The following is a 27,836-nucleotide window of genomic DNA, read 5'->3' as shown; positions in this document are numbered from 1 at the left end:
AATTCACTCCTTGCTATTAAAGGAAACGTGAAGTAGAGGGTTTAGATACCACAAAACTTTATCATGGCCTTTCTGTCCTCCTATCTTCTAGCTCTTGGAGACACTTCCGGTGACCTGGCCAATACATACAGTCGGCCGGGCGTCCCCTTGCTTTATTGCTCAGAGACCCTTAGCAAGATGTTTCCGCCACCTTAGGCGGGGGTGCTTGCGTAAACTTTTCCTTCTCTTAAGCGGGGAAAGCTCTCTCTCACTTCCGCTCTCTGGCCTGCTGGCCCCGCCTCCCTGCCCCCCGCTGGGTCCTAGCGCCTTCCCCTTTCTGGTAGTGTTCTGGGCTCTGTTGGTGCGTGAAGCCGACGCAGATGCCACGGAGCCAGTCCAAGTCGGATCAGGTAGGAGACGCCTGCGGGAAGTCGCCAAGACCCCGGGCAGCCCTAGCACGGATGCGGTCAAAGCTGGCCTCAATTTTCCTGTGGGCACCGGAGGACTGGGTTGGCCCGACGCGAGCAGCGCGGGCGGGGCGGGCGGCAAGCGGCCCCAGGCGGGCTCCGGGCCCAGCAGGTCCTAGAACCCGCCGGCTGTCCCCGCGGGCCGGCTACTACGGACTCCTGGGCTCGGCCTACGCAGCTGCCGGCCTTGCGCGATGTGAGCCCAGGGGTCCTAGAGCCCGCCATGTTGAGAGCTTTTGTCTTAGCTGCGCGGCCCGCCAAGTAAGGTCCCTAGCGCCTGTGGCCCCCCTCCCAGGCGGAGGCCCTGACCGCCCCTCCCGCGGTCCTAAAGAACGCCATTTGCGGGGCTTTGTCCCGCTTTTGGCCCTCCTTCCATTCATTTGTTCATTCCTTCATTCTTCGTTTACTTTTTCTTATCACGTTCTCCAAGGCCACGTTTTCCTAGGGTTCATTCCGAAATGAGTCAGCCCGGGGCCCTGCCCTGCGGGGACTGCCTGTCTGGTGAAGGTACCAACACAGATGGTTATAGGGATTGAGGAGCACAAGGTTTCTGCATCTCTTGGCCACTGCTCAGGTCGTCTAGTAGGCTCTAATGCCCTTCAACTCCCTTATACCTCAGCTGTCGCATTTTAGCAATGCCGAGATAGGCCGAGAGCGCTGTGGATCCTTTACTTCTACTGTCCACTAGGTATTCTTGGGAGCATTGGAGAGGGAGTATTTGAGTGATGCAAATGAGTTTTCCCTTGGGAGAAGGGGAGCATGAGCTTCTTGGCAGAGGGAATTGCATATAGAAGGGCGAAGTTTGAGAACAATTGTGGCCGGAGCTTTGGTTGCTGACCCTAGCGGGTCACTGCCACTGAAACTGAGGCTGGAAAAGTAGATTGGGATCATATTGTGAAGGTTTTAGGCCTAGCTATGATTAATGCTCACCTCTCCACAGTTGCATCAACTCACCAGATCTCTCCTGGCCTGAGAGGTTTATGTGATGACTACTTTCTTAAAGATGGGGAGACTTAAATACCTCCTTTTTCACCTCATCCCTGCTTCCAGACTAAGCTTTTGGGGGAATTCAAACTCTGCATATCTTGTGATTACAGTTAACAGACTTGAGAGGTGGGGACATGAGATTAAGAGATAATTCTGTAGCCTGGGCCCATTGTGCTGGTCCCCACATGCTTGCTTTTAATTCTTTAAAATTTTATTTACTTATTTAGGGTACTGGGGATTGAATGCAGGGGCGTTGGACCACTGAGCCACATCCCCAGCCCTATTTTGTATTTTATTTAGAGACAGGGTCTCACTGAGTTATTCAGGGACTTGCTAAGTTGCCAAGGCTGACTTTGAACTGTTGGTCCCCCTTCCTCAGCGTTCTGAGCTGCTGGGATTACAGTCCTGTGCTGCTGGGCTGGGCCCACACTCTTGCTTTAAAAAAAGTTTACATATGGCCCTGCCTAGCTTAAGTCAATAGGACTGTTATATATTCTCAGCAATAGCCCATTACCTGCAGAAGAACTAATAGGCCCAGAAAGGACAAAAAGAAGAATACAAGTTACCCTGAAGTCCCTGAAGGGACATTTTGACCTTTATACCAACCAAAGATTCTGGGTCAGAAAGAGACAGGATTTCATAGGTTCTGACTCCTTCCTAGTCACTGGAACCTTCCTTATCACATCATAAGGGAGCAAGACTTCCTAGGGTGGACAACTGCATCTTCCCAATTTCAGAGTGGGGGTGGTGTCCAAATTCAGCGAGTTTCAACCCCCTTAAAAATCCCAGACTTTGTGAAAAATATGCTTTTTTGTCCAGAGACAGTTCAGGTCACTCCACGGCCACACTGTACTCATCTCTCTTATTTCATTTTCCCAGATAAACTACTTGTCAATCTGTATAACCCACCCAAAACCTTTGTGTGAGTTTGTAAAGAACCAGCTGTCTTTAGGACCCAACACCTGCCCTGAGGCCCTGCAAGCCACTTTTGGCTGCAGCTCTGAGGGCGGCAGACATGCTACAATGTTCGGTGTCTCCACCAATTACTTTACTGATTAACTCCTATTATTTTTTCTGGTTACTTTTTCAGATCTGCCTCTTCTAAACTCTTACTCAACAACTTGGCCTGAGATAATTAAAAATTTCTGGTTAGGGCACACTGTGATGAAATTGGAAGGTCTTGATTGGAATCCATTTACCCACAGCCCTTTATGGGGTAAGAGCCTGAGGCTTACATTTTTGGTCTTTTTGGTGGACAGACATTGTCTTAGGGCAGTTGAAGGCTTCCCGCCAGGTTACTCTGACATGCCTGAAGGCTAGCAATTATAAGTCCCTGAACACCCATGCCCTTTAGGGTAAAAAGACCACTTTGTCTTCCTTTTGCCCTCTCATCTTTACCTCTGGACCAGCAGAACATCATGGGACCTCACTCAAGGTTCAAATCAATGGGAACTCTAATGCACATTAAAGGTAAAAAGCATTTTTAATCTCTTTGGTTTAAAGTACTTCAATCTAAAACTCCTCTTCTTATACTGCATTACAGGATTACCTATAGGTTTCTTTGCTGCTTGATATCTGCCCATCTTAGGCTTGCTATCCTATTTGGGCCACTGGGACTTAAATGTTTGTTCTTTCTTTTCTTTTATTTAATATTTTTTTTAGTTGTACATGGAAACAATACCTTTTTTTATTTTTATGTGGTACTGAGGATTGAATCTTCCACATGCAAGGCGAGCATTCTACCACTGAGCTACAACCCCAGCCCAGTTGTTCTTTCTTTTTTTGTATTCTGGGATTATGTTCTTAATAAATTTCTCTCTAAATGCCAGAGTGGGAGGGGGAAAGGTAGAGAGACTGAACAGACCAGCTAAAAAAAAAACTCTGGGTCTTTTCAGGGATGCTCAAGAAGACCCTTTAGGTATTGCCTTAGGGACAATATAAACATTGCCCAAAGTGCAGGTAAGTCAGCTCCAAAATTTCAGAGCACCAAGCAAGCCAACATCAGGCCCAGGAACTGGGAACGTCAGGGGACACTCACTTTTCATAGATGCTCTTTTCTATCCAGATATAAAACATTGACAAAAGGGAAAATCCATGTTTCTTTTTCTTGAAAGCCTTTTTCTATGGTCTACCCTCTCCCCTGATCTCTAGGCTCTCATACTTTCTAAATGTCTTGATTGACTCTGATCTAATTCAAAAGTGCACTCTTGTCTAATATAAGTATTCTCTGTGTTTTTGATACTGATGACTGAACCCAGGGATGGTTTAACACTAACCTACATCCCCAGACATTTTTATTTTCATCCATTTATTTATTTATTTATAATTGTAAGTGGATAGAATATCTTTATTTTTTTATCTTTATGTGGTGCTGAGGATTGAACCCAGTGCCTCAGCCATGCTAGGTAAGCGCTCTATCACTGAGCTCCCTTATTTATTTAGGGATAGGGTCTGGCCAAGTTGCTGGCTTTGAGTTTGGATCCTCCTGTATTGCCCCCCTGATCTGTTTTTTTGTTTTTGTTTTTGTTTTTTTTTTTTGGTGGAGGGTGGATACTGGGAATTGAACTCAAGGGCACTGAACCACTGAGCCACATCCCCAGCTCTATTTTATATTTTATTTAGAGATAGGGTCTCAGTTGCTTACCGCCTCAATGTTGCTGAGGCTGGCTTTGAACTTGGAATCCTCCCGTCTCAGCTTCCCGAGCTCCTGGGATTACAGGCTTATGCCACCATTTCAGGCCTATGTATTCTTTTATTAGAGTAATTATTTTTTTTTCATGAATCTTTTTTTTTTAAAGAGAGAGGAGAGAGAGAGAGAGAGAGAGAATAAATATTTTTAATATTTATTTTTTAGTTCTCGGCGGACATAACTAACATCTTTGTTTGTATGTGGTGCTGAGGATCGAACCCGGGCCGCACGCATGCCAGGCGAGCGCACAACCGCTTGAGCCACATCTCCAGCCCCATTATTAGAGTAATTATAGCCATTTCATTTTGGGGAGGAAAAAACTCTGCTTTTTAGAGCTCCTGGTTTTTCTGGCAAATTGACCCTTGGTTCTATATGCCTATATTAATATAGTTTTGTTCTGATTTGTTTTGTCTAACTGGAGTTTTTGGTTTTTTTTGCCCTGTGTCTATCAAATTTTCCCCCTGCTATCTTTATTCTAAGGCCAGTTATTCAAGGGTTAACTCTCAAATTACCAGAAACTGAAAGAAAAGAGATCTTCCCCCTAAGAGGGCCCTATGGAGAGAAATTAACAGTGGTGATGATCAGAATGAATCTGCCCCCTGGAGGAGAAGTGGCCACCTGAACCTTTGATTTCAGTGTGCACAGTGGCTGACAGGCTGTGCTCCAAACACCCCCAGATGTGCAGGCCTTCCCTGTGTCTGAGTCATATTGTAAAATCTATAGCAGGTTCTGAAGCTTTCTTTTGTCCCCTACCTGTGGGGATCTAATACCTAGTAAAAAGCTATAAAATCTGTTTCCTGTATGTTTTTTGAGAGAGAGAGAATTTTAATATTTATTTTTCAGTTTTGGGCGGACACAACATCTTTGTTTGTATGTGGTGCTGAGGATCGAACCCAGGCCGCAGGCATGCCAGGCGAGCACGCTACCGTGAGCCACAGCCCCAGCCCCTTTCTGTATGTTTTTATGCACAAATTGTATATTGTTTGTTGTGTCTATATATTGTTTACTTGGTACCACAACTGGCTCATGAATAAGTGAGTACTCAAAAGTTAGGAAAATGAATCCAGATATCTTCTAGTCCATATGACTTACATCTTTAAAAAAAAAAGTTATTTTAAATTCGTTAAAAAGATAAAAATAAAAATCATTAAAATTACTAATTCATGCGTTTTTCTAGGTGGCCAGCTAAGTCTCTATAAAATATGAAATGTGTAATGTCCATTGCTTTAGGATTTTTCTTTGACAGGAAAAGTACCTAAAATGTTAAGTTAAATTTTTTTAGATTTTTTTTTTTTTTACAAGAAAATGACCTAAAATGGTAACTATGCTTGCCTGATATCTTGTTTTTCATGGTTAAATTAGGTTTAGGAGCTGGGGTTGTCTCTCAGAGGTAGAACTGAGACATTTAGAGCACGTGCCAGGCCCTGGGTTCAATCCTCAGCACCACATAAAAATAAATAAATAAAATAAAGGTATCGTGTCCAACTACAACTAAAAAATATATATTTTTTAAATTAGGTTTAATGTAAATGGGATAAAGAATTATAAATGTATTGTTAGAGGAGGCATCTGATTAATTTGCAAGTAAAATAACTAAAACATCAATCACTAAACATAAATTCTCATGTGTGATTTTCTTTTCGGTTGAGTTCTTTTTTTTTTTTTTTTTTTTTTTTTGGTACCAGGGGTTGAACTCAGGGGCACTCAACCACTGAGCCACATCCCCAGCCCTATTTTGTATTTTATTTAGAGACAGGGTATCACTGAGGTGCTTATCACTAAGTTGCTTAATGCCTCGCTTTTGCTGAGGCTGGCTTTGAACCTATGATCCTCCTGCCTCAGATTCCTGAACCACTGGTATTACAGGCGTGTGCTACCAAGCCCAACAATTCTAATATTCTTGGATTTTGTAAAAAAAAATTAAAAAAATATTTTTGGATCTATTAATTGCGGTTTTTTAAATATATATTTTTTTTATTTGCAGATGGACACAATACCTTTATTTTATTTATTTATTTTTATGTGGTGTTGAGAATTGAACTCAGGGCCTCACATGTGCAAGGCAAGCGCTCTACCACTGAGCCCAAGCTCCAGCCCTATTAATTATGTTTTTTTAAGTTGTTGATATATTAAAAATATATTTATAAAAAAATTATAGGTACAAACTGGGCATAGTGGTAAACACCTGGAGGATTGAAAGTTTGAGGCCAACCTGGGCAACTTAGAAAGACCCTGACTCAAAATAAGAAGGGTTAGGGATGTAGCTCAGTAGTAGAGCACCCCTAGGGTTCCATCTTGAGTAACACACATACACAAATTATAGGGATATTTTTTGGTAAGAAAAAATAAAGGGAGATATTTCTGGGTGAAAAGCATTTTGTATAATAAAGTGATATTTTTTTACCTAAAGTTCAAGATGGGGGAAAAAAAGAAGAAGAAGAAAACAGGACAAAAGTAAGGAGGTAAACAAGTTGTAAAATATCTAAGTTTCAAAAAGTTTGTAGAAGTTAAATCTTAGAAAAATTCTGTGTGTTATTAAGTAGGCTACAATTAACATATCTAAAATAATTTAAGGGGTTTTCTATGGTGAAAATTTAGTGTACTAATATAAAACCAAAATGTTTCTATATCTTAAAAATCATAGGGGTGGAGTTTGTGGCTCAGTGGTAGAGCGCTTGTCTAGTATGTGTGAGGCACTGGGTTCAATTCTTACCCTAACATAAAAATAAATCAATAAAATAAAGGTCCATCGACATCTAAAAAATATTTTAAAAAATTAAAAAAATCATAGGGATTTCTTAAAACATTGATCTGCTCTTAGTTATCAAGATAATTCATTGTGTCTATTAGGTTTCATTTCATAGAAAAAAACCTACTCATAAAAGAATTAGAGTTTGCTTAAGTAATTCTTTTTTTAAAAAATATTTAATTTCTTTTAGTTACAGGTGGACACAGTGTCTTTATTTTACTTTATGTGATGCTGAGGATTGAACCCAGTGCCTCACGCATTCTAGGCGTGCGCTCTACCTCTGAGGCACAACCCCAGCCCTAAGTCTTTTAAATGATTGCTTCATAACTCTGGTTAAAATTCTCATGTTATTACAGATACATTTGATACCCTAAGTATATGTGACTAGAGCTATGTGTACATCTGAGGATTAGATATGTATATCTGAGCTTTGTCTAAATGTTATGTAAGATTTATGAAATTAAAGCTATATAAATGTAACCTATATTAGAAGAACCAATAAGTGTTCTCTTCTGTACAATATACCTTGTATATGGAACTTAAACATGTAGAAGGGTAAATAAAACTTGGCATTTCTGCCCTTTGTATTTGGTCTGCATATGTTTGCTTTGATTAGAAAATCACTTTATTTATTGTACATAAGAGAGATACTTGTGGGTTAGGATTGTGGCTCAGTGGTAGAGTGCTTGCCTGAGGCACTGGGTTCAGTCCCCAGCACCACATAAAAATAAATAAAGGTACATCTACAACTAAAAATATTTTTTTTTAAACGAGAGATATAGGGCTGGGGATGTGGCTCAGGCGGTAGTGTGCTCGTCTGGCATGCTTGCGGCCCGGGTTCGATCCTCAGCACCACATACCAACAAAGATGTTGTGTCCGCAAAGAACTAAAAAATAAATATTAAAAAATTCTCTCTCTCTCTCTCTCCTCTCTCACTCTCTCTTTAAAAAAAAAAAAAAAAAAAGAGAGAGAGATATAGGGCTGGGGATGTGGCTCAAGCGGTAGCACACTCACCTGGCATGTGTGCGGCCTGGGTTCGATCCTCAGCACCACATACAAACAAAGATGTTATGTCTGCCAAAAACTAAAGGAAATAAATATTAAAAGATTCTCTCTCTCTTAAAAACAAAAAAGAGAGAGAGATACTTGTACATCAGGTAATAAGTCTTTGTGGCCATTAGCATTGTTTCCTAAACTTACAAGAAGTCTAGAACTATCCTTTGATTTTTTTTTCAGTGCTACATATGCTTATTATTACAGCTATCCTACAACGTGGATTCTATATTTTATTTAAAAGTTAAAACTAAGTTAAGGGCTGGAGTTGTAGCTCAGTAGTGGAGCGCTTGCCTAGAATGGATGAAGCACTGGGTTTGATCCTCAGGACCACATAAAAATAAATAAATAAACAAGCAAACAGGGGCTGGGGATGTGGCTCAAGCGGTAGCGTGCTCGCCTGGCATGCGTGCGGCCCAGGTTCGATCCTCAGCACCACAAACCAACAAAGATGTTGTATCCGCTGAAAACTAAAAAATAAACATTAAAATTCTCTCTTAAAAAAAAAAAAAAAAACATACCAATAAAGATATTGTGTCCATCTACAACTAATAAAAATTAAAAAAAAAAATAAACAAGCAAACAAATGAATAATAAAGGTTAAATTATTTTAAGAAAAACTTAGTTACCATAAAGACATCTCTGTAATTATGAAGCTGATTTTTACTAGCATCTTTGTATATTAAGTATATTTACATTCTCTGAGTGTTTAAGTCTTTTAAAATGTAAAGCTTAAGAAAACATTTTAACAAGCTGATGTTCTTCAAACTAAAACTGTTTATAGCAAAAGTCTTTTTTTCAGGCTTATATAAAAATAGCAGATTTCTTTGGGCTCTATTTATATCATCTAATGTTTCATAACTACATAAAAGTAACTTATTACCCATAAGTTATATAAAAAAATTGTTACTCTTTACACTAAGGTTCTGTCTCTTGCCCTACTCCATATTGGAATGGTCCTGGTAGGCTAAAATTAAACTTGTTTAAGCTCTGTTCAAAAGGATTTTTAACCAAAAATAAATCTCGCAATGGATTTTTATATGTGACTGAGTTGACAAGTCATCTATGGGGGTTTTTGTTTTGTTTTGTTTTTGGTAGTGGGGATTGAACTCAGGGGCACTCAACCACTGAGCCACATCCCCAGCCCTATTTTGTATTTTATTTAGGGATAGGATCTCACTGAGTTGCTTAGTGCCTTGCTGTTGCTGAGGCTGGCTTTGAATTCAAGATTTTCCTGTCTTAACCTCCTGTGCCACTGGGATTATAGTCGTGGGCCACTTCGCCTGGCTGTTTATGGGTCGGTTTGTTTGTTTATTTAAAAAGTTATTTTTTCAGTTGTAGTTGGACACAATACCTTTATTTTATTTATTTATTTTTATGTAGTGCTGAGGATCGAACCCGGGGCCTCGAACCCGGGGCCTCGAATGTACTAGGCGAACACTCTACCACTGAGCCACGCTACCCCAGCCTCATGTTTATGGGTTTTTTAAAAAAAATTTTTAGTTGATGAACCTTTATTTAATTAATATATTTATATGTGGTGCTGAGAATTGAACCCTGTGCCTCACACATGCTAGGCAAGCACTCTACCACTTAACTACAATCCCAGCCCTATATATGGGTTTTTGATGCTAGAGATTGAACCCAGGGGCTCCTTACCCTGAGCTGCATCCCCAGTTCTTATTTTATGACATCCTCACTAAGTTGCTGAGGCTTGCCTCAACCTTGCAGTCCTCCTGCCTCAGTCTCTCAAGTGACTGGTATTATAGGCATGCACCATCCTGGCATCTCTGGGGTTTTGTGGAGGCTAAATAGTTATAAAAGATATATTAAAGTGGGTTGGGGATGTGGCTCAAGCGGTAGCGCGCTCGCCTGGCATGCGTGCGGCCCGGGTTCGATCCTCAGCACCACGTACAAACAAAGATGTTGTGTCCGCCGAGAACTAAAAAATAAATATTAAAAATTCTCTCTCTCTCTCTCTCTCTCTCCTCTCTCACTCTCTCTTTAAAAAAAAAAAGATATATTAAAGTTATTATAAAAATTGTGTTTCTTGGTTCAAAACTGTTATACAAACTAAATGGTTTTTTTTTTTTTTGGTCTTGTTAATTTTATTTTTTCCTTGTAAAACTTTATCATTGTTGCTATTAATGTTTTGCAGAAGTAGTACTTCTTTTTTAAAAAAAATATTTTTAGTTGTAAATGGACATAATATTTTTAAAAGTATTTTTATGTGGTGCTGAGGATCAAACCCAGTGCCTCACATGTGTGAGGCAAGCGTACACACTGAGCTACAGCCCCTAGAAATACTACTTCTAATAGAACAATCTGAGTTAATTTGAGATAATAAGCCATCACCTATAGGACAGATAGGAGATAATACTGACTCCTAGTACTAATGCTGACCTCAATTAAATGGGAGGGTAATTGTAAAATTATAGACATTAAAATTAAACCCATTATGCCCACTTCAAGACAGGTGAAACTGGCCTTCTGGGTGTTTAAAACCAAGACTTAAAAGATCAAAGCCAAGGAAGTAAAAAGGCTAAGGAAAAAAAAATAGCCTATATTTTAGCCTTTGCCCTCTAAAGTGAAACAGAACCCAGGGAACAATAGGACCCCTGTGAGGGCCCTACAACTCCAGGTGAGTTGGGGGATTGATTTGGGGGATTGTGAGAATCCTAAACAGAAAGCCAACTAATGGGGGCTGGGGATGTGGCTCAAGCGGTAGTGCGCTCGCTTGGCATGTGTGCGGCCCGGGTTCGATCCTCAGCACCACATACCAACAAAGATGTTGTGTCCGCCGAGAACTAAAAAATAAATATTAAAAAAAAAATCCTCTCTCTCTCTCTCTCTCTCTCTCTCTCTCTCTCTCTCTCTCTCTCTCCTCTATCTTTAAAAAAAAAAAAAAGAAAACAAATATAGAAAGATATACAATGTTTAAAAAAAAAAAAAGAAAGCCAACTAATGTATGTTCTGCAAAGAGTGTCTCTGGGGAGGAAAATATCCTTAATACTACCAAGGGAAGTCACCTATGGTCAGCAAGATCCTGACCCATCCTGGCAGATGGCTCACTGACAGACAAAAAAAGTGGAGGGGTCAAGAGGCTTCTCAAAAGTAACTTCTGAGAAGTCTCAGCTTATCTGAAAGGTTGGGGGGAAAATTAATTTTTGACCAACATAAGTCACATATTTAGTCATAAACACTCATTAGGAAAGTATAACCAAAGCACAGTCAGATATGGATGTTTTAAAGAAGATGATAATGATTCTTTAGTTTTAAAATTTTTTAGTTATACATGGACACAATATCTTTATTTTGTTTATTCATTTTTATTTTGTGCTGGGGATTAAACCCAGTGCCTCATATGTGTGAGGCAAGCGCTCTGCCACTCAGCCACAACCCCAGCCCAACAATGATTCTTTTAATGAAATTTGTGATGTATGCTTGTGTCAGCCCTATCAGAAGTAAGCATAGGCTAGGAGGTCATAAAAGAAGGGTTCTTGTGTAGGAATGCCTGACAGTATCACAAAAGACTGCCAGAATCACAAGTTTGTCCTAAGTCAATTTGAACTTATTCTCACAAACTTGACAATCTTCCTAACCTCCTACAAAGATGGACTCATTGATATATCTTGACAACTCTGCTAATAACTACAGAAACTTTTTTTTTGGTGGTGGTGCTGGGATTAAACCCATGGCCTGGAGCATGCTATCATGCTAGGCAAGTACTCTACCACTGAGCTACACCTTCAGCCCCTAACTCCACAAACATTAAATGACATCCACTCATAAATTAATGCCATGTCAGACCCTACCTTAAGCTTTTATGAGCTGCTGTTTTTGTAGTTTTCAGGGACTGACTGATTTAAAAAATTTATTTTTATGCTACTTATTGCAGAAAAATAATGCTTTTCTGTCTTTATTTATCATTGTATAAGCATGATCCCTCCCTTACGTATGTCTTGTCTGGTTGCCTACCAGCTGCTAGTATAAAATCTCAGGACCATCCTGATGCTAAATACCCTTAACTGCCCATGCCCCACCTGACAGTGAACAAGAACGTTCACATCTCTGAACATTGCCTCCTCTCAGCAAAAAGCAGCCAAAATGAGTTGGTGACCAGTTAACCTAAAAGAATTAAGGGACCTAAGTCCTTGAGGGGAAAAATGTTAGGTAACAGACAGTGGTGAGAATACAAGGTTAAGGGATAATTCTATAGACTGAGCCTACTGTGATTTCTTTTTAAAAGCATCTTATCTGCCCTCCTGTCCTGGCTTAAGTCAATAGGATTCTCAGCAAACTACCTGTTATCTGCAGAAGAAATTCAGGTCCAGAAAGTCTCCTCCCTGCAGATAAGAAGAATACAACTTACCCTGAAGGGGGGACATTTATGATTTTTATATCAACCAAAGATTTCAGGACTCAAAAAGACAAGGATTTCACAGATTTTGGCTCCTTCCTCAGCCCTGGAACCTTCCATATCACATCAGAAGGGAGCAAGACTTCCTATGTCCAACATCTGCATCTTCCTGATTTCGGATTGTGAAGGGTTTCCAAATTCAGTAGTTTGAAATCTTTTAAAACTCCCTGGCTCTGTGAACAGTATACCACCCTCTCAGGAGGTATATGCTTATATCGTTTTGCTTATCTCTGTTATTTCATCTTCCCAAATAAACTTCTGCTTGTTACTCAGACCAGCTTGAAATCCTTCCTATGGGTTCACCAAAAACTGGCAGTCTTTAGGATCCAGTACCTGCTTCATGGCTCCACAGCTGCTTTTCAGAGCAGCAGCTCATGGAGTGGTCTGGTCCCACACTACAACAGTGACACCAAAGACCTTCATTCCCTTCTAGGCTAGTGAAGCAAAGGCAGAGCTCTGTCACAACAGTGAACCTACTTTGGAATATTGGGGTGATAGTTGGATCTGGTGAACTTGGAAAGGAGGAAAATATCAGTTAATAAATACAGCTATCGGGCTGGGGATGTGGCTCAAGCGGTAGCGCGCTCGCCTGGCATGCGTGCGGCCCAGGTTCGATCCTCAGCACCACATACCAACAAAGATGTTGTGTCCGCCGAGAACTAAAAAATAAATAAATATTAAAAAATTCTCTCTCTCCTCTCTCACTCTCTCTAAAAATAAATAAATAAATAAATACAGCTATTGAGTGGTTTGCAAACTCCTACTATGGAGAAGGCAGAGGCTACAGACCTGGGTTTGAATTCCATCTGAAGTGGATTCACTGTGTTTCCTTTGGGTCACCAAATAGTTCTGGGCGTAGAGGAAGCAAATTTATCACATTGCCTGGCTTTTCATCTGCCTGGACTTCCATACCAGAGGCAGAGAATTAACAATCAAATCACAAAAAATGTAATGCTAACAAAGAGTGTATGGTAGCAAAGCAATAGTTAGGAGACAAGCAAAATTTGGTAGTCTGGCCACCTGACTTTGAATATTGACTGTGTCTATGACTTTGCTTCTCTGTGGTGTCACTTCTGGTAAAAATAGTAATCTTACTGGACCAGGACCCCAGGCTTATGACCTCAATTTAACTTTAAATACTTTGAGAAAAACCTTGTCTCCAAACACAGTCACAGTGAGGGTTAGGGCTTCAATAAATCAATTTTGAGAGAACACATTCAATTCACAACAAACTTCTAAGCACTTGTGAAATTAGTGTGAGCAGTATGCAAAAAATACTTGGAATAACATCTGGTCCATAGTAAGCTTGCAGAGTGCAGTGGCTCATACCTATAATCCCAGTGACTTGGGAGGCTCAAGCAGGACTGAAAGTTCGAGACCAGCCTTAGCAACTTAGTGAGATCCTGTCTCAAAAAAGGGCATGGGATGTAGCTCAGTTAACAAAGTACCCAGGGTTCAATCCCCAGTCCCAGTAAATAAATTAGCTTGCAAGGAGTGTTCAGGTGACACCATAAAAAATTAAAGAGGGGATGGGCATTGATTAGCAGGAGAGGAGTGTAGAGAGCATTAAGAAAGTAGTCATAGCAAGGCTTGGTGGCATACGCCTGTAATCCCAGCAACTCAGGAGACCAAGGCAAGGGGATTGCAAGTGCAAAGCCAGCCTCAGCAATTTAGCAAGGCCTTTAGCAACTGAGTGAGACTGTCTCAAAATAAAATAGGGCTGGAGATGTGGCTCAGTGGTTATAGCAACCCTGGGTTCAATCCCTGGTACCAGGGGGAAAAAAAAAGGTGTCAAGCTAAGTTTACTTAAGGAAGCAATAGGGAATCAAGACCTAAAGGAAATCCAAGAGAGCTACACAACAATCCTGGGGAAATAGTGGTTCTTATGAGGGAGCAGTTAATGCAAATGTCCTGAGGTAGGAAGGAATTGAACTCTGAGATGAAGAAATGAGGCAGGGGTTAGATGAATCAGGGCTTATTGATTGTGGGAAAATATTGGTCTTCATTCTGGGATCAATGTCATTATTTGACTCTAAAAATCTTGAGGGAATAAAAACTGGTAGTAAAAGAGCCCAGCCCAGGAGTTTGAAAACTTGAGTTTGAATCTGGGCTCCTCGACTAGATATGAATCCTTGTGAACACTTCCTCGCCGTGGGTAATGAGTTCCCACGACTGTTTTCAGAGGTATAGTAAAAATGCTTCTCTCCTAGGAGTGTGTAAAGACTTAAGGATGTGTGCCACATATTCCTATGTCCTACCCCAAGCTCCCTAGGTGGTTATTCTGATGCAGGTGTGTTAGCGTTCTGTTGCTGTTATCAATATACCTGACCAAAACAACTTAGAAGAGGAAAAGTTTATTTGGGCTCATGGCTTCAGAGGTTCAGTCCATGATCAGTTGGTTTCATCATTCAGGGCCCTAGGTGAGGCAGAACATCATGGCAGAGGTTAGCTGCTCAGATCGTTACATCCAGGAAGGAGAGGAAAGCAGGGAAGGGGCTTCAAGGAAGAGGACCCCTTCCATGGTACAAACCCCAGTGACCCACCTCCTCTAGTCTTGTCCTCATGACCCATGATTACCATCAGTCAGTTCATCCAATCTAGGATAGATTGGTTAGGTTACAGCTGTCATAATCTGATCATTGCACCTCGGAATACTCTGCATTAATTAGCACAAGAGCTTTGGGAGAACACCTCATAACCAAACCATAACATAGGGGTCTTTTAAACTTCACTTGGAGAAACATCACTCTAGGGAGTGATAGGAGGAAGAGTCCTCAGTAAACAGGGAAGTAAGAATATAATTCTGGGTTTTCGACAAGCCCAGCCTACCTGGCTCTCCACTCTTCATGGAGCTGAGTATCTATTGGGACCAACCAGGCACTTCCTTACTATTTCCCTTGGGAAGAGCCTTAGGTGGGATTTACCCCACCCCAGCAACTGGTCTTTGTTTCACAGAAAGACTCAGAGCTCTCATGGACCAGAATAGGGGCCAGAGCTCAGAAGCAGTAGGCTGAGTACTCTGACAAAACAGGTGCTGGCTCTGGTCTCAAGGCAGTTCTGTGGGGATGAGAGAAGACATAGGTACAATCTGAGCTCAGGTTGTACCTATGAGCTCAGGGTTCTGGTCCCTGTGGGGCTGGCCCAGGCAATAGAAAGTCTGGGAGGTTCCAGATCACTAGAGCAAGAATCTAACAATTTAAAACAAGTTAAACACCTGGGTTAAAGTCGATGTTGCCTGAGTTACTAGCTGTGTGACTATGGGCAAGTTACTTCACTCTTGGAACCTCAGTTTAATCATCTATAAAATGGGGACAATACTCTATCAGGAAGCAATGACAGAGTTAAATGAGGTAACATTCTCAGCAAAGTGTCTAGCTCTGAAAAGACTGAACAATTGAGAGGAGTAATTGTTGTCTCATCCAATCCTCACCAAACCCCATGAGGTAAGTACTATTTTTACCTCCATTTTTCAGATGAGAAAACTGAGGTTCTAAGACATGCAGTAAACCACACAAAGTTTGCATCAGCTGGGAAGTGATGGAGGCAAGATTTGAAGCTGGTCATTCTGGCTTCAGAGGCTGTACACTAAGCCACATGCTGTATTGTTCCTCTGGACCTCGGTTCCTTTATCTGTGAAAAGAATTTTTCTCATGGTGTTGACATGAAGGGTAAGTGGGTTAATGCATGTAAACAGAGCTTAGGATAGTGCCTGGTATTTGGCAAGTGCTTAGTAAATGTGCAAGTGTTGTACTAGGGGGAAACTTTATCAGGCAGATTCTCCAGAGATGGCCTGATAGGGATAGTGAGTGCATCATCCAGAGATGAGGAGGGATCCCTGGAAACCAGGAGGAATTTGAGCCATCTGGTAAGGCTAGAATCCAAATCCTTTAGCTCACCTTTAAGCCTTGGAATTTAATGAGAAAAGTGAAATAACCAAGCTGAGGGTTAAATGGAGTTGTGTGATATTGGGGCCAAAGGGAAGGTGCAGAACGAACCTGGGGAAGCAGGCCTCAAGTGAAGGATTGGTGTGATTTGGAACAACCAGGAAAAGTCTGGGAACTGGCATGGTACAGAAGCCATGGGAATTTCTTTAGTAGGGCACAGGGAGCATCACACAATACCTAAGGGAGAAGACTGGCTGCATGGGTGAGGGGCAGGGCAGTGAGTAGGAATTAGGCAGTGTCTACAAAGAGAAACCTTTCCTAGAATAAGGGTCCCTGAGCCTCTTGATATTTCTCCAACACCCTCTTTGGTCAGCTCCATCCTCCTCTTCAATCCCAGTGTCATAACTTAGAAGCCACCAACCTCTGGGACATACAGCAGAGGAGGAAATGGGTCTAAAAATAAGCCCTGATGTCACTGAGATTTCATAGTAAGTTACCCACAGGGCAGAAGTAGAGCCTTGGCACACCTGGCTCTCCCTTCTGGGTCTACCCCCCCACCCACCCACCCAGCTGCAGCTGCTGAGCTCTCTTTAAGTGGATCTGTTATAATCCTCTTCCCTTCATCCTCCCAGGAGGATGAGCTGGTGTTAAGACCAATGCAGCTGTTAATCCTATTTCCTTACAACCATGATCCCAGGAGCAGCTGGATAGATGGTATCTGGGCTCTGGACCAGAAATTAAGGACCCCAACGAGACTTTTTGTTCCATAAGGCCTCACTAGATCAGACAGAACTCAGAAAGGTTTCTAACTGCTAGCAGTAGCTCAGGTTGCCTGTAGAGAGAGAGATCCCCATTACCAGAGTTATGAGAACAGGAGCCCAATAGGGATTCCAGAGCAAAGGGTGGACCAGGATTCCTGTCTGGGGTGGAGTCCTTTGCAGCTGTGCAAGGCCAGAATTATCTGAACAGTTGCTTCTCTGCGAGTTAACTAACCAGAGAAGAAAAACAACACACGTATGGGGGACCTGTCTCTTCCAGGCAGTGCCAACCACCACATTTAGCTCATTGGCTCCTCCCTCTTCTAGGCCCAGTACTGTATTCCTTGGGCCTTTGGAGAACTTTAAACCACGCCCACTCTGGTTACCCTGCAGCCTTCCACAGGACTCTGCATCTTGGCACAGCCCTAGACACTGGGCTGAGGAAGGAAGATGATGAGACAGACGGAACATAGACATTCTAGTAATGCCACAGGGTTTGGAAAAGCCTAGAGGTTAGGGAGTGAAGTGTAAATGGACCTTTTGTGACCCCAGCTCCTCTTTGAGTCCCTCCGAGATGGATACCTGGTTCATTCATACCCTCATTGAGCAGATCACAGAGGAAACAATAGACTATCAGAATTAGGAATGGTTGACAGGGAGGATATGGGAGCCCCATGGTTTGGGCAGAGTAACCAGGTGGGAAGTGCAGATAAGTTAGGGTTCCCTCTGAAGCTTTGCTGAGGAGAGAGACCTTAAGGAATAAAAGAGGAATGTGGCTTTGGTCTAACCTTCCTTCTCTTGCAGAGAAGCCCTGCCCGCCATGGAGGTGGAGGCTGCGGAACCCCGATCCCCAGCCCCAGGCTACAAGCGCTCTGGCCGACGCTATAAGTGCCTGTCCTGTACCAAGACATTTCCAAATGCTCCCAGGGCAGCACGCCATGCTGCCACACATACACCTGCAGACTGCCCAGAGGAAGTGGCCGAGGTGAAGCCAAAGCCAGAGTCAGAACCCAAGGCAGAGGAAGCCAGCGGAGACAAGGTGTCAGGCTCAGCGGCTAAGCCTCGGCCCTATGCATGCCCGCTGTGCCCCAAGGCCTACAAGACTGCACCAGAGCTGCGCAGCCACAGTCGAAGCCACACGGGCGAGAAGCCCTTCCCGTGCCCAGAGTGTGGCCGCCGCTTCATGCAGCCCGTGTGCCTGCGGGTGCACCTAGCCTCACATGCTGGTGAGCTGCCCTTCCGATGTGCACACTGCCCCAAGGCTTATGGGGCTCTGTCCAAGCTGAAGATCCACCAGCGCGGTCACACGGGAGAGCGGCCCTATGCTTGCGCCGACTGTGGCAAGAGTTTCGCGGACCCTTCGGTGTTCCGCAAGCACCGGCGCACGCACGCTGGGCTTCGACCTTATGGCTGTGAGCGCTGTGGCAAGGCCTACGCTGAGCTCAAGGACCTCCGCAACCACGAGCGGTGAGCGGTTCGTCCACGGGTGGGAAAACCATTGTCACTGCTGTAACCAGTGGGGCCTGGGGTTGAGTTTCAAAGAACAAAATGAGCCAATGGGAAGGTGGGTGCTGGGCACGTGGGAGAAGTTGGTGTCCCTGGTTAGACAGGGGATGGGTTTGGGGGACAGGGCAGAACACCTGGAGATGGAACCCTGAAGGAAGATGGCATTGGATTGGCCTAGAATGTAGGACCAGCTGGAAAGGGGGCGGGGCTTGACGTTGGGCAGCCCACAGGGTGGGTGGAGCCTGGCTGTGCAAAGGGCCTGGTCCAGGGCTCTTTGGTGTGCATCTGAACGTTTCTTTCTAGGGTGGAGCCCTGTGTGACTCCTGGGGATTGGGAGGAGGCCCCCAGGGGCCCCTCAGTTACCGTCTAGAGAGACAAAGGGATTCTGTCACCTTCCTGGGTCTGTCACCTTCATGTCTGGTCTTCCATACTCCCACAGGTCCCACACGGGTGAACGACCCTTCCTGTGCTCTGAGTGCGGGAAGAGCTTCTCCCGCTCGTCTTCTCTCACCTGCCACCAGCGTATTCATGCAGCACAAAAGCCCTATCGCTGCCCGGCCTGTGGTAAGGGCTTCACGCAGCTCAGCTCCTACCAGAGCCATGAGCGCACTCACTCTGGTGAGAAGCCCTTCCTCTGCCCACGTTGTGGCCGCATGTTCTCTGACCCCTCGAGCTTCCGGCGCCACCAGCGGGCTCACGAGGGTGTGAAGCCTTACCGCTGCGAAAAGTGTGGCAAGGACTTCCGGCAGCCGGCAGACCTGGCCATGCACCGGCGGGTGCACACAGGCGATCGACCCTTCAAGTGCCTGCAATGCGACAAGACATTTGTGGCATCTTGGGACCTCAAGCGGCACGCTTTGGTGCACTCTGGCCAGCGGCCCTTCCGCTGTGAGGAGTGTGGGCGAGCCTTTGCTGAGCGTGCCAGTCTTACCAAGCACAGCCGTGTGCACTCTGGTGAGCGCCCTTTCCACTGTAACGCCTGCGGAAAATCCTTTGTGGTATCATCAAGCCTCAGGAAGCACGAACGGACCCATCGAAGCAGCGAGGCTTCTGGGGCTACTCCCCAACAGGAGCTGGTAGTGGGACTGGCGCTGCCTGTTGGCGTTGCTAGTGAAGGCTCTGCCGCCCCAGTAGCAGGTACAGGGCTAGGGGACCCTCCAGCAGGACTGCTAGGGCTGCCCCCAGAGTCAGGTGGTGTGATGGCCACACAGTGGCAAGTGGTTGGCATGTCTGTGGAGCATGTGGAGTGCCGGGATGCTGGTGCTGGGGAGGCTCCCAGTTCCTTGGGAGGGACAGGAGAGGTGGGAGGTGAGGAAGTTGATGAGAAGCCACCACAGTTTGTATGTAGAGAGTGCAAGGAGACCTTCACCACCCTGACATTACTGCGAAGGCATGAGCGGTCACACCCAGAACTCCGGCCCTTCCCTTGCACCCAATGTGGCAAGAGCTTCTCAGACAGGGCTGGGCTGCGCAAGCACAGTCGCACCCACAGCTCTGTGCGCCCCTATGCCTGCCCCCACTGTCCCAAGGCTTTCTTGAGTGCCAGTGACCTACGCAAGCATGAACGCACCCACCCTGTACCCATGGGAACCCCCACACCCTTGGAACCCCTTGTGGCTTTGCTAGGAATGCCTGAAGAGGGGCCAGCCTGAAGCTGGTGGCTCTCTCTACCACATTCCCTGGAGCTCAGCCCGGACAGGGTGCCTCCTAAACCGATTTGCACCCAGCTCACTCCATAGACTCCAGATCCCTGCCCCTAGGCAACTAGCTCACCTGTTACCTAAGAGAGCTGGGGATAGTGGAGACCAGCAGCATCTGTGACAGGGTTCTCTCTGAGTAACACTCATTAAAGCATTCACTTTGACACTGGGTTGTCTTCTGTGTTCTGGTTGGGGGTGAGTGGGTTGGGAGTTTGGGCACCAGATAAGATCCAGTGATGAAGCCTGGCCTGACAGATTAGAAACTAAAAGGGCCTTTGGATGCCTCATATCCTAAAGTATGTTTGGGGATGTATTATGACAAAGGATTCCCTGGCCAAGTACATACAGGAAATTTCCTGTGCCTTTCTTGGGTATCCTTGGTTATTAAAAATTGTATTAGATTTGTGGGGGAAGGGGGGTATTAGGGATTGAACCCAGGGGTATTCTACCACTGAGATCCCCAAACTTTTTATTTTTTAATTTTATTTTTATTTTTATTTTTTTTTTTTAATTTTTTTGAGACAGGGTTTTGCTAAGTTGCTGAGGCTGGTCTTGAACTTGAGATTCTCCTGCTGCAGCCTCCCAAGATACTAGAATACAGGAATGTGCCCCCATACCCAGATGATTAAGTTTTATTAAAAGGCATTAAATACTACAATGAGTAAATCTATTTAGCTTTGTTTATCCAATATTTATGACCATGAAACTGAGTAGTTCTCTTATCCTTTTATAGATAATAAACAGAGGCAAATATTATGTTAGAAAGTATACTTGGATGGGGCTGGGGATGTGGCTCAAGTGGTAGTGCGCTCGCCTAGCATGTGAGTCACTGGGTTCGAGTCAGCACCACATAAAAATAAAATAAAGATATTGTCCACCTAAAACTAAAAAATAAATATTAAAAAAAAGAAAGAAAGTATACTTGGAGGAAAAAAGGGTTTCCATTCACAACAAAACCCATAAACTACAAAGGAATAAATCTCACAAGAAATGTTCAGAACCTATGAAAGAAAATGATATATCTGGCCTAAAGGACAAAATTTAAGTAAATGGGTACATACTATGTACCTGAATGAAAAAGTCATTATTAAAAGATGTTAATCCTGGGGGCTGGGGTTGTAGCTTAGTGGTAGAGCGCTTGCCTTGCATACATGAGGCCCTGGGTTTGATCCTCAGCACTACGTAAATAAATAAAAAGTTAAAAAAAAAAAAAGATGTTAATTCTGGGCTGGGGTTGTGGCTCAGTGGTAGAGTGTTTGCCTAGCATGTGTGAGGCACTGGGTTCGATCCTCAGCGACACATAAAAATAAATAAATAAAGGTATTGTGTTCATCTACAACTAAAAAAAATTTTTTTAAAAAGTGTTAATTCTCACCAGGTGTGGTGACACACACCTGTCATCCCAGTGGCACTGGAGGTTGAGACAGGAAGAGGTGCTAAGCAACTCAGTGAGACCCTGTCTCTAAATAAAATACAAAATAGGGCTGGAGATGTAGCTCAGTGGTCAAGTGCCCCTGAGTTCAAGCCCATACCAAAAAAAAAAAAAAAAGTTAATTCTCCGTAATTTAATCCTTGAATTTATTTCCATCCTAAGGACTGTTTTAACAGAATTTGAAAATTCGTAGCTCATATGCAGTGGTGTGTGTGTGTGTGTGTGTGTGTGTGTGTGTGTGTTGGAGTTTCAACTCAGGGCTTCAAACATGCTGAGCACATACTTTATCATTGAGCTACATTCCCAGCCCATGATACTGTTTTTTTGGTTTTGTTTTTAAATGGTAGAGGTGGCATATTTGACATACTAGATAATCAAACACCAATGCACTGGAGTAAAAACACAGGATTTAAAAAAACATATATATATGTTTAGATGGACACAATACCTTTATTTTATTTATCTATCTTTATGTGATGCTGAGCATTGAAACACAGGACCTCACATGCTGGGCAAGCACTATATCACTGAGCTACAACTCCAGCCCAAAACACAGGATATTACTGGCACAAAATCAACAAATGGAGTGAAAAAGAAGGTTTAGAAATAGCCCTGAATATTTCTGTGAATTTAGTTTATGATCAATGTAATTGTTTGAATCAGTGGAGGGGAAAGTGACTAATAGGTTTCCTTGAAAGATAACTAATATAAGGCCCTAGGCTCAATCCCTAGTCCCTAAGACTGCAAAAGAAAGGAAGAAGGGGGGGGGGGGAATGGCATGCAGATACCACATATGCTAGTCAACAGATAACCTTGGGTACCCAAGGATAACATGGGTCTCACCTACGTTTAGGAAAGATCCACAGTTCTTAGCCCAGACAACCCACTCCTTCTCTGACACTCCAGGTACTCCATATCCTAGTCCAAGCTCCCTGAGGACACACACTAAGAATTATTTTAACAGCTTCATTTAGATGTAATTCACGTACAATAAAAATTAACCCATCTAAAGCATACAGCTGTTTTTCACTTTATTCACAGTGTCAGGCAGCCATTACAATCTAATTCTAGAATACTTTTATCCTCCTAAAAGAAACTATACCCACTATTGCTTATTCCTTATTCCTCCCTGCCACAACACCACAAGCCCCAATCAATCATTGATCCACCTTCTTTCTATGCATTTGCCTATTCTGGACATTTCAAGTAAATGTGGTCTTTTGTGACTGACTTCTTTCACTTAGCCTTAGGTTTCAAGGTCTACTCATTTTGTACTTTTATCACTACCTTACTATTTTTGTCAAATAATATTCCATTGTATGAATATATCACATATTATTTATTCATTCATTGGTTGATGGACTTTGGGGTTATTTCCATTTTGGGCCATTGTGAGTAATGCAGCTATAAACATTTCACATACAGATTTTTGTGCAGACATGTTTTCAGTTCTCTAGTATATATATTAGGAATTGCTGGGTCATATGGTAACTCTATGTTTAACTATCTGAAAAATGTCAGGCTGTTTTTCCAAACTGGTTTACATTCCCATTAACAAAGTTTGAGTGTTCTAATTTCTCTACATTTTCACTAACACTTGTTCTTTTTTTTTAAGAGAGAGAGAGAATTTTATATATATATATATATATATATATATATATATATATATATATATATTTTTTAGTTTTCAGTGGACACAAAATCTTTTTTATTTTTTTAATGTGGTGCTGAGGATGGAACCCAGTGCCCTGCGCATGCCAGGCAAGCGTGTTACCGCTTGAGCCACATCCCCAGCCCAACACTTGTTCTTATCTGTCTTTTTTATTATAGTTATTCTACTGTGTGAGAATATCATGATTTTGATTTGTGTTTCCCTGATTGCATGTGATGTTGAGATTATATATTTATTGGCCATTTGGAGAAATGTCTAGTCTAGCCTATTTTTTTCTTAGTTTTTTTAGTTATAGATGGACAAAATATCTTTATTTTTGTTTTGTTTATTTTTATGTGGTGCTGAGGACGGAACCCATTGCTTCACATGTGTGAGGCAAGTGCTCTGCCACTGAGCCACAACCCCAGCCCAAGTCTAGCCTATTTTTAAATTGGGGGTTTTTGTCTTTTTATTGGGAAGAGGTAAGAGTTCTTTCTGTGTTCTAAGTACAGTTTCATTATGATTTGAAAAATGTTTTCCCATTGTATGAGTTGTTTTCACTTTTATGCATGCGTGTGTGTGTGTGTGTGTGTGTGTGTGTGTGTGTGTGTACTGAACCCAGGGACACGCTACCACTGAGCTGCATCGCCAGCCCCCTTTTTGAGTCAGGGTTGAGTTGCTGAAGCTGACCTTGAACTTGAGATCCTCCTGCATTACCTCCTGAGTTGCTGGTATTACAGGCATACACCACCGTGCCTGGCTGAGTATTGCCATCTTAAGAATATTAAATCTTCTCACCCATGAGATGTTTTTTTCATTTAGTCAGATTTTTGATTTTTTTTTTTTTTTTTGTACCAGGGGCACTTAACCACTGGGCCACATCCCCAGCCCATTTTTGAATTTTATTTAGAGACAGGGTCTCAATGAGTTGCTTAGCACCTTGCTTTTGCTGAGGCTGGCTTTGAACTCTCAATCCTCCTGCCTCAGCCTCCCAAGTCACTGGGATTACAGGTATGCACCACCGCACCCTACTAGTTAGATCTTTAATTTCTTCTTATTTTTACCTTTTAATGTAGTACTGAGGTTAGAACCCAGTGCCTCACACGAGCGAGGCAAGCGCTCTGCCACTGAGCCACACCCCCAGCCCAGATCTTTAATTTCTTTCAATAGTATTTTATAGTTTTCAGTATATAAATTGTATACTCCTTTTGCTAATTTTATATCAAAGTGTTATATTTCTTTTGTTGATATTACAAATTGTGTATTTCATTTTTGGATTGTTTATTGCTAGTGATGAGAAATACAATATATTTTTGTATACTATTCTTGTGTTCTATAGCCTTGCTGAACTTGTTTATTAGCACTAATGGTTTTGTTTTGTGTGTGTGTGTGTGTATGTCTCTGAGAACTTTCTGTATACAAGATCATGTTATCTGTAAATGGATCTTCCTTTTCAATCTGGATGCCTTTTATTTCTTTTTCTTGTCTAATTTTCCAAACTAAAACTTTCATATGTGTTACATAGAAGTGGTGGGAGTAGATGTCCTTGTTTTGTTCCTGATCTCAGGAGGAAAGCACCCAATCTTTCACAATTAATTTTGATATTTGCTGTGAATTATTCATAAATGCCTTTTGATAATTAGCACATTGAGGAAGTTTCCTTTTACTTCTGTTAAGCTTTTTTTTTAAATCATGAAAGCATTGAATTTTATCAAATGTATTTTCTGCATCTATTGAGATCATGTTTTTGTTTTGGTTTTTGTGGTATACTGGGATCAAACCCAGGGCTTTGCTCATGATAGGCAAGTGAGCTATAATCCCTAACCTGTTTTTTCTTTTTTTTTATTAATAGCTTGTATTAAATTAATTCACTGTTTGATGTTAAACCAACTTTATATTCCTAGGATAAATCCCACTTGGTCATGCTGTATAATCCTTTTGTCTATATTGCTGGATTGGTTTGCTAGTATTTTGTTGATGATTTTGTGTCTGTATTCTTAAGAATATTGATCTGTAGTTTTCTTGTGATGTCTTTGTCCAGTTTTGTTATTTGGGTAATGCCTAGACAGTCTGACTTCTGTCCTTCACTATTCTGCCCCAACTTCCTTTAATCCCCAACCCTCATGTCTTACCAGGCTTTCCCAGGTGGTGAATACATCTGCTACTGGGGCAATCACTGACATGAACTCAGTCTGTACTTTGGACTGTGGTCATCATCCCCCTCTCCATCCAAACGGCTAGATAAATCAGGGCTTGCCTAAGGCCTTGGGTTTAATACCCAGCTCCCCCCCCCCAAAAAAAAACCTAGGTGCAATGGCCCCCACCTATAATCACAGCTATGCAGGAGGCTGAGGTATGAGGACCACAGTTCGAGGCCAGCCTCAGAAACTTAGATCCTATTTCAAAAGAAATAGGGGTATGTAACTCAGCAGTAGATGCCCTGGGGTTCAATCCCCTGTACCGGGAGGAAAAGAAGAAAGATAGAAAAGATAGAGAAAAGAAAGAAAAAATGGGACTCCTCACAGGAGAATGCTCTGGGATCAGGGCTGAGGAAGAGGTAGGGAAGGCAGCAGGCTCTGCAGGCAGGACAATTATCCTGGATTCAGAGATTTGGAGACTAGTTGTGGTCTCTTGACACACAGCCCACTCAACAACTCCCTCCCCTAGAGACTGCTTTCCGGCAGTCTTGGCCCCAGCTCTAACCTCATTTTCCATCTACTCCTTCCATCTCATCCAGCCATCACAGGCTTCTGTTGATTTCTTTGTTTCTTTCCAGCCTTGGGACCTTTGCACTCACCATTCCCTGGGGATGGAACCCTTTCAAGCTTTAGTTCAAATGTCACTGTATTAGGTTTCCATTACTGCATAATAAATCACTACGAATTTAGCAGCTTAAAACAATACCCATTTATTATCTCAGTTCTGCAGGCCATAAGTCCACGCAAACTCTGCTGTGTACTCTATTTAGATCTCACAAGGCTAAGTCAAGGGTGTTGGCCAGCCTGGGATCTTATCTGGAAGTTCTGGTGTAGAATTCATTTCCAGGCTCATCCAAGTTATTAAACGAACTCAGTAACAAGCTGGGCCCAGCAGCACATGCCTGTAATCCCAGAGACTGAGGCAGGAGGATCACAAACTGGAGGCCAAGCCTCAGCAATGCAGTAAGACTCTCAGTAACTGCAAGAGACCCTGTCTCCAACAATAAAGAGCTGGGAGTATAAGTCAGTGCTAAAGTCTGCCCTGGGTTCAGCCCTCAATACAAAAAGAGAGAGAATTCAGTTCCATATAGCTATAGAATTGAGGTTTCTGTTTCTTTGTCAGCCATAGATTGTTTTCAGCATTCAGAAGATGTCTACATTCCTCCATCTTGGTAGCCATCAAAGGCACATCAAGTTTTTCTGCCTTCCTCTCTGTTGCTAGTTGGAGAAATTTCCCTGCTTTTAAAAGCTTGTATGATACATCAGGCCCACCTGAATAATTCAAGATAATCTCCCTGTTTTAACCTAAATTAGTCTGAATTAGTAACCTCAATTACATCTGTAAAGTCACTTTTGCCATATGAGGTAATATTTGGGATTAGAGCATGGAATATTCAGGACCATTAATTTATGTTTCATATTTTATCCTCTAGCCCTCTAAGATTCATGTCTGTTCCACATGCAAAATACATTCCTATCAAAGTCTCAACCTGTTACAACATCAAGTCAGAGTCCAAACAAATCTCTTATCAAACATCCCAAATCTTATATAGATCAGATACAGATAAGGGTCTGAGTACCTGTGAAATTAAGGAAACAAGTCCTGAGTGGTATGGTGGCAAATACCTGTAATCCCAGCTATTTAGGAGGCTGAGGCTGACTGTAAGTTTGAGGCCAGCCCTGAGCAACTTATCTAGATTCTGTCTCAAAATTCAAAAAAACAAAACAAAACAAAAGTTGGTAGAGCACTTGCCTAGCATGTGTAAAGACTTAGGTTCAATCCCTAATACTGCAAGAAAAGAAAAGAAACAAATCCTGTGCTTCTGATGGACAGTAGTGGGATAAGCACAGGATAATGGTTAAGAAAGACTGGCTCAAAAGAGGAGACAGATAGAAGGTCAGGAGTTACCAATCCAAAGCAACTTAAAAATCCACATGGGAAATTTTCTACAGGTTTCCAGGACCAGGAAGAAAAAAAAATTCCTAATGGGTTTCTGCCCTCTCGACTCTCAGTTTCACCCTTTGGATTAGTCCCCTTTCCTAAGAACCATTCATGAGTACCTGCTAGAGCAGCTGTATCCATTTTTTTTGTCATATCACAATGTTTAATTTTTTACAATATATGTCACAGTTTTAGAACAGCTTAGCAATGTATATATTTGACCTCTCCACTAGGATATAAATTAGATGAAAGCAGAACACTTGTCTTTATGTTCATTTTTGTTTTCCATCACATTCCATAATGCCTAGAACATAGGTCTTGATCAAAAAATATTATGAATAAATGAATGAGTAAATGTGGTATGGAGGGTTGAATAACAGTCCCCCAAATATGTACATGTCCCAATTCCTGGAATCTGTG

The 27,836-nt window shown here is 42.5% G+C and overlaps 1 protein-coding gene across 1 annotated transcript; it reads left to right on the top strand.

Annotated features, from left to right (window-relative positions):
• The first annotated feature begins 279 nt into the window (after positions 1–279).
• Positions 280–20,357, top strand: ZNF668 (zinc finger protein 668). The gene is made up of 4 exons (XM_081299254.1): positions 280–389; positions 15,819–16,013; positions 17,792–18,454; positions 18,933–20,357. Exons 3-4 carry the CDS (start codon positions 17,808–17,810, stop codon positions 20,143–20,145), a joined length of 1,860 nt encoding a protein of 619 aa, XP_081155380.1. The 5' UTR covers positions 280–389; positions 15,819–16,013; positions 17,792–17,807; the 3' UTR covers positions 20,146–20,357.
• The last annotated feature ends 7,479 nt before the right edge of the window (positions 20,358–27,836 follow it).

This window comes from Spermophilus citellus, assembly GCF_964194105.1.
Source record: "Spermophilus citellus genome assembly, chromosome: 6".
NCBI classification, from domain to species: domain Eukaryota; kingdom Metazoa; phylum Chordata; class Mammalia; order Rodentia; family Sciuridae; genus Spermophilus; species Spermophilus citellus.
Note: the sequence above shows the minus strand (reverse complement) of the source record. Positions and strands in the feature narration are given on the sequence as shown.

Coding starts and splice junctions, on each gene's coding strand:
- ZNF668 (XM_081299254.1), top strand. CDS start 17,808: ATGGAGGTGGAGGCTGCGGAACCCCGATCCCCAGCCCCAGGCTACAAG. Junction 18,455..18,932: donor GACCTCCGCAACCACGAGCG/GTGAGCGGTTCG, acceptor ATACTCCCACAG/GTCCCACACGGGTGAACGAC.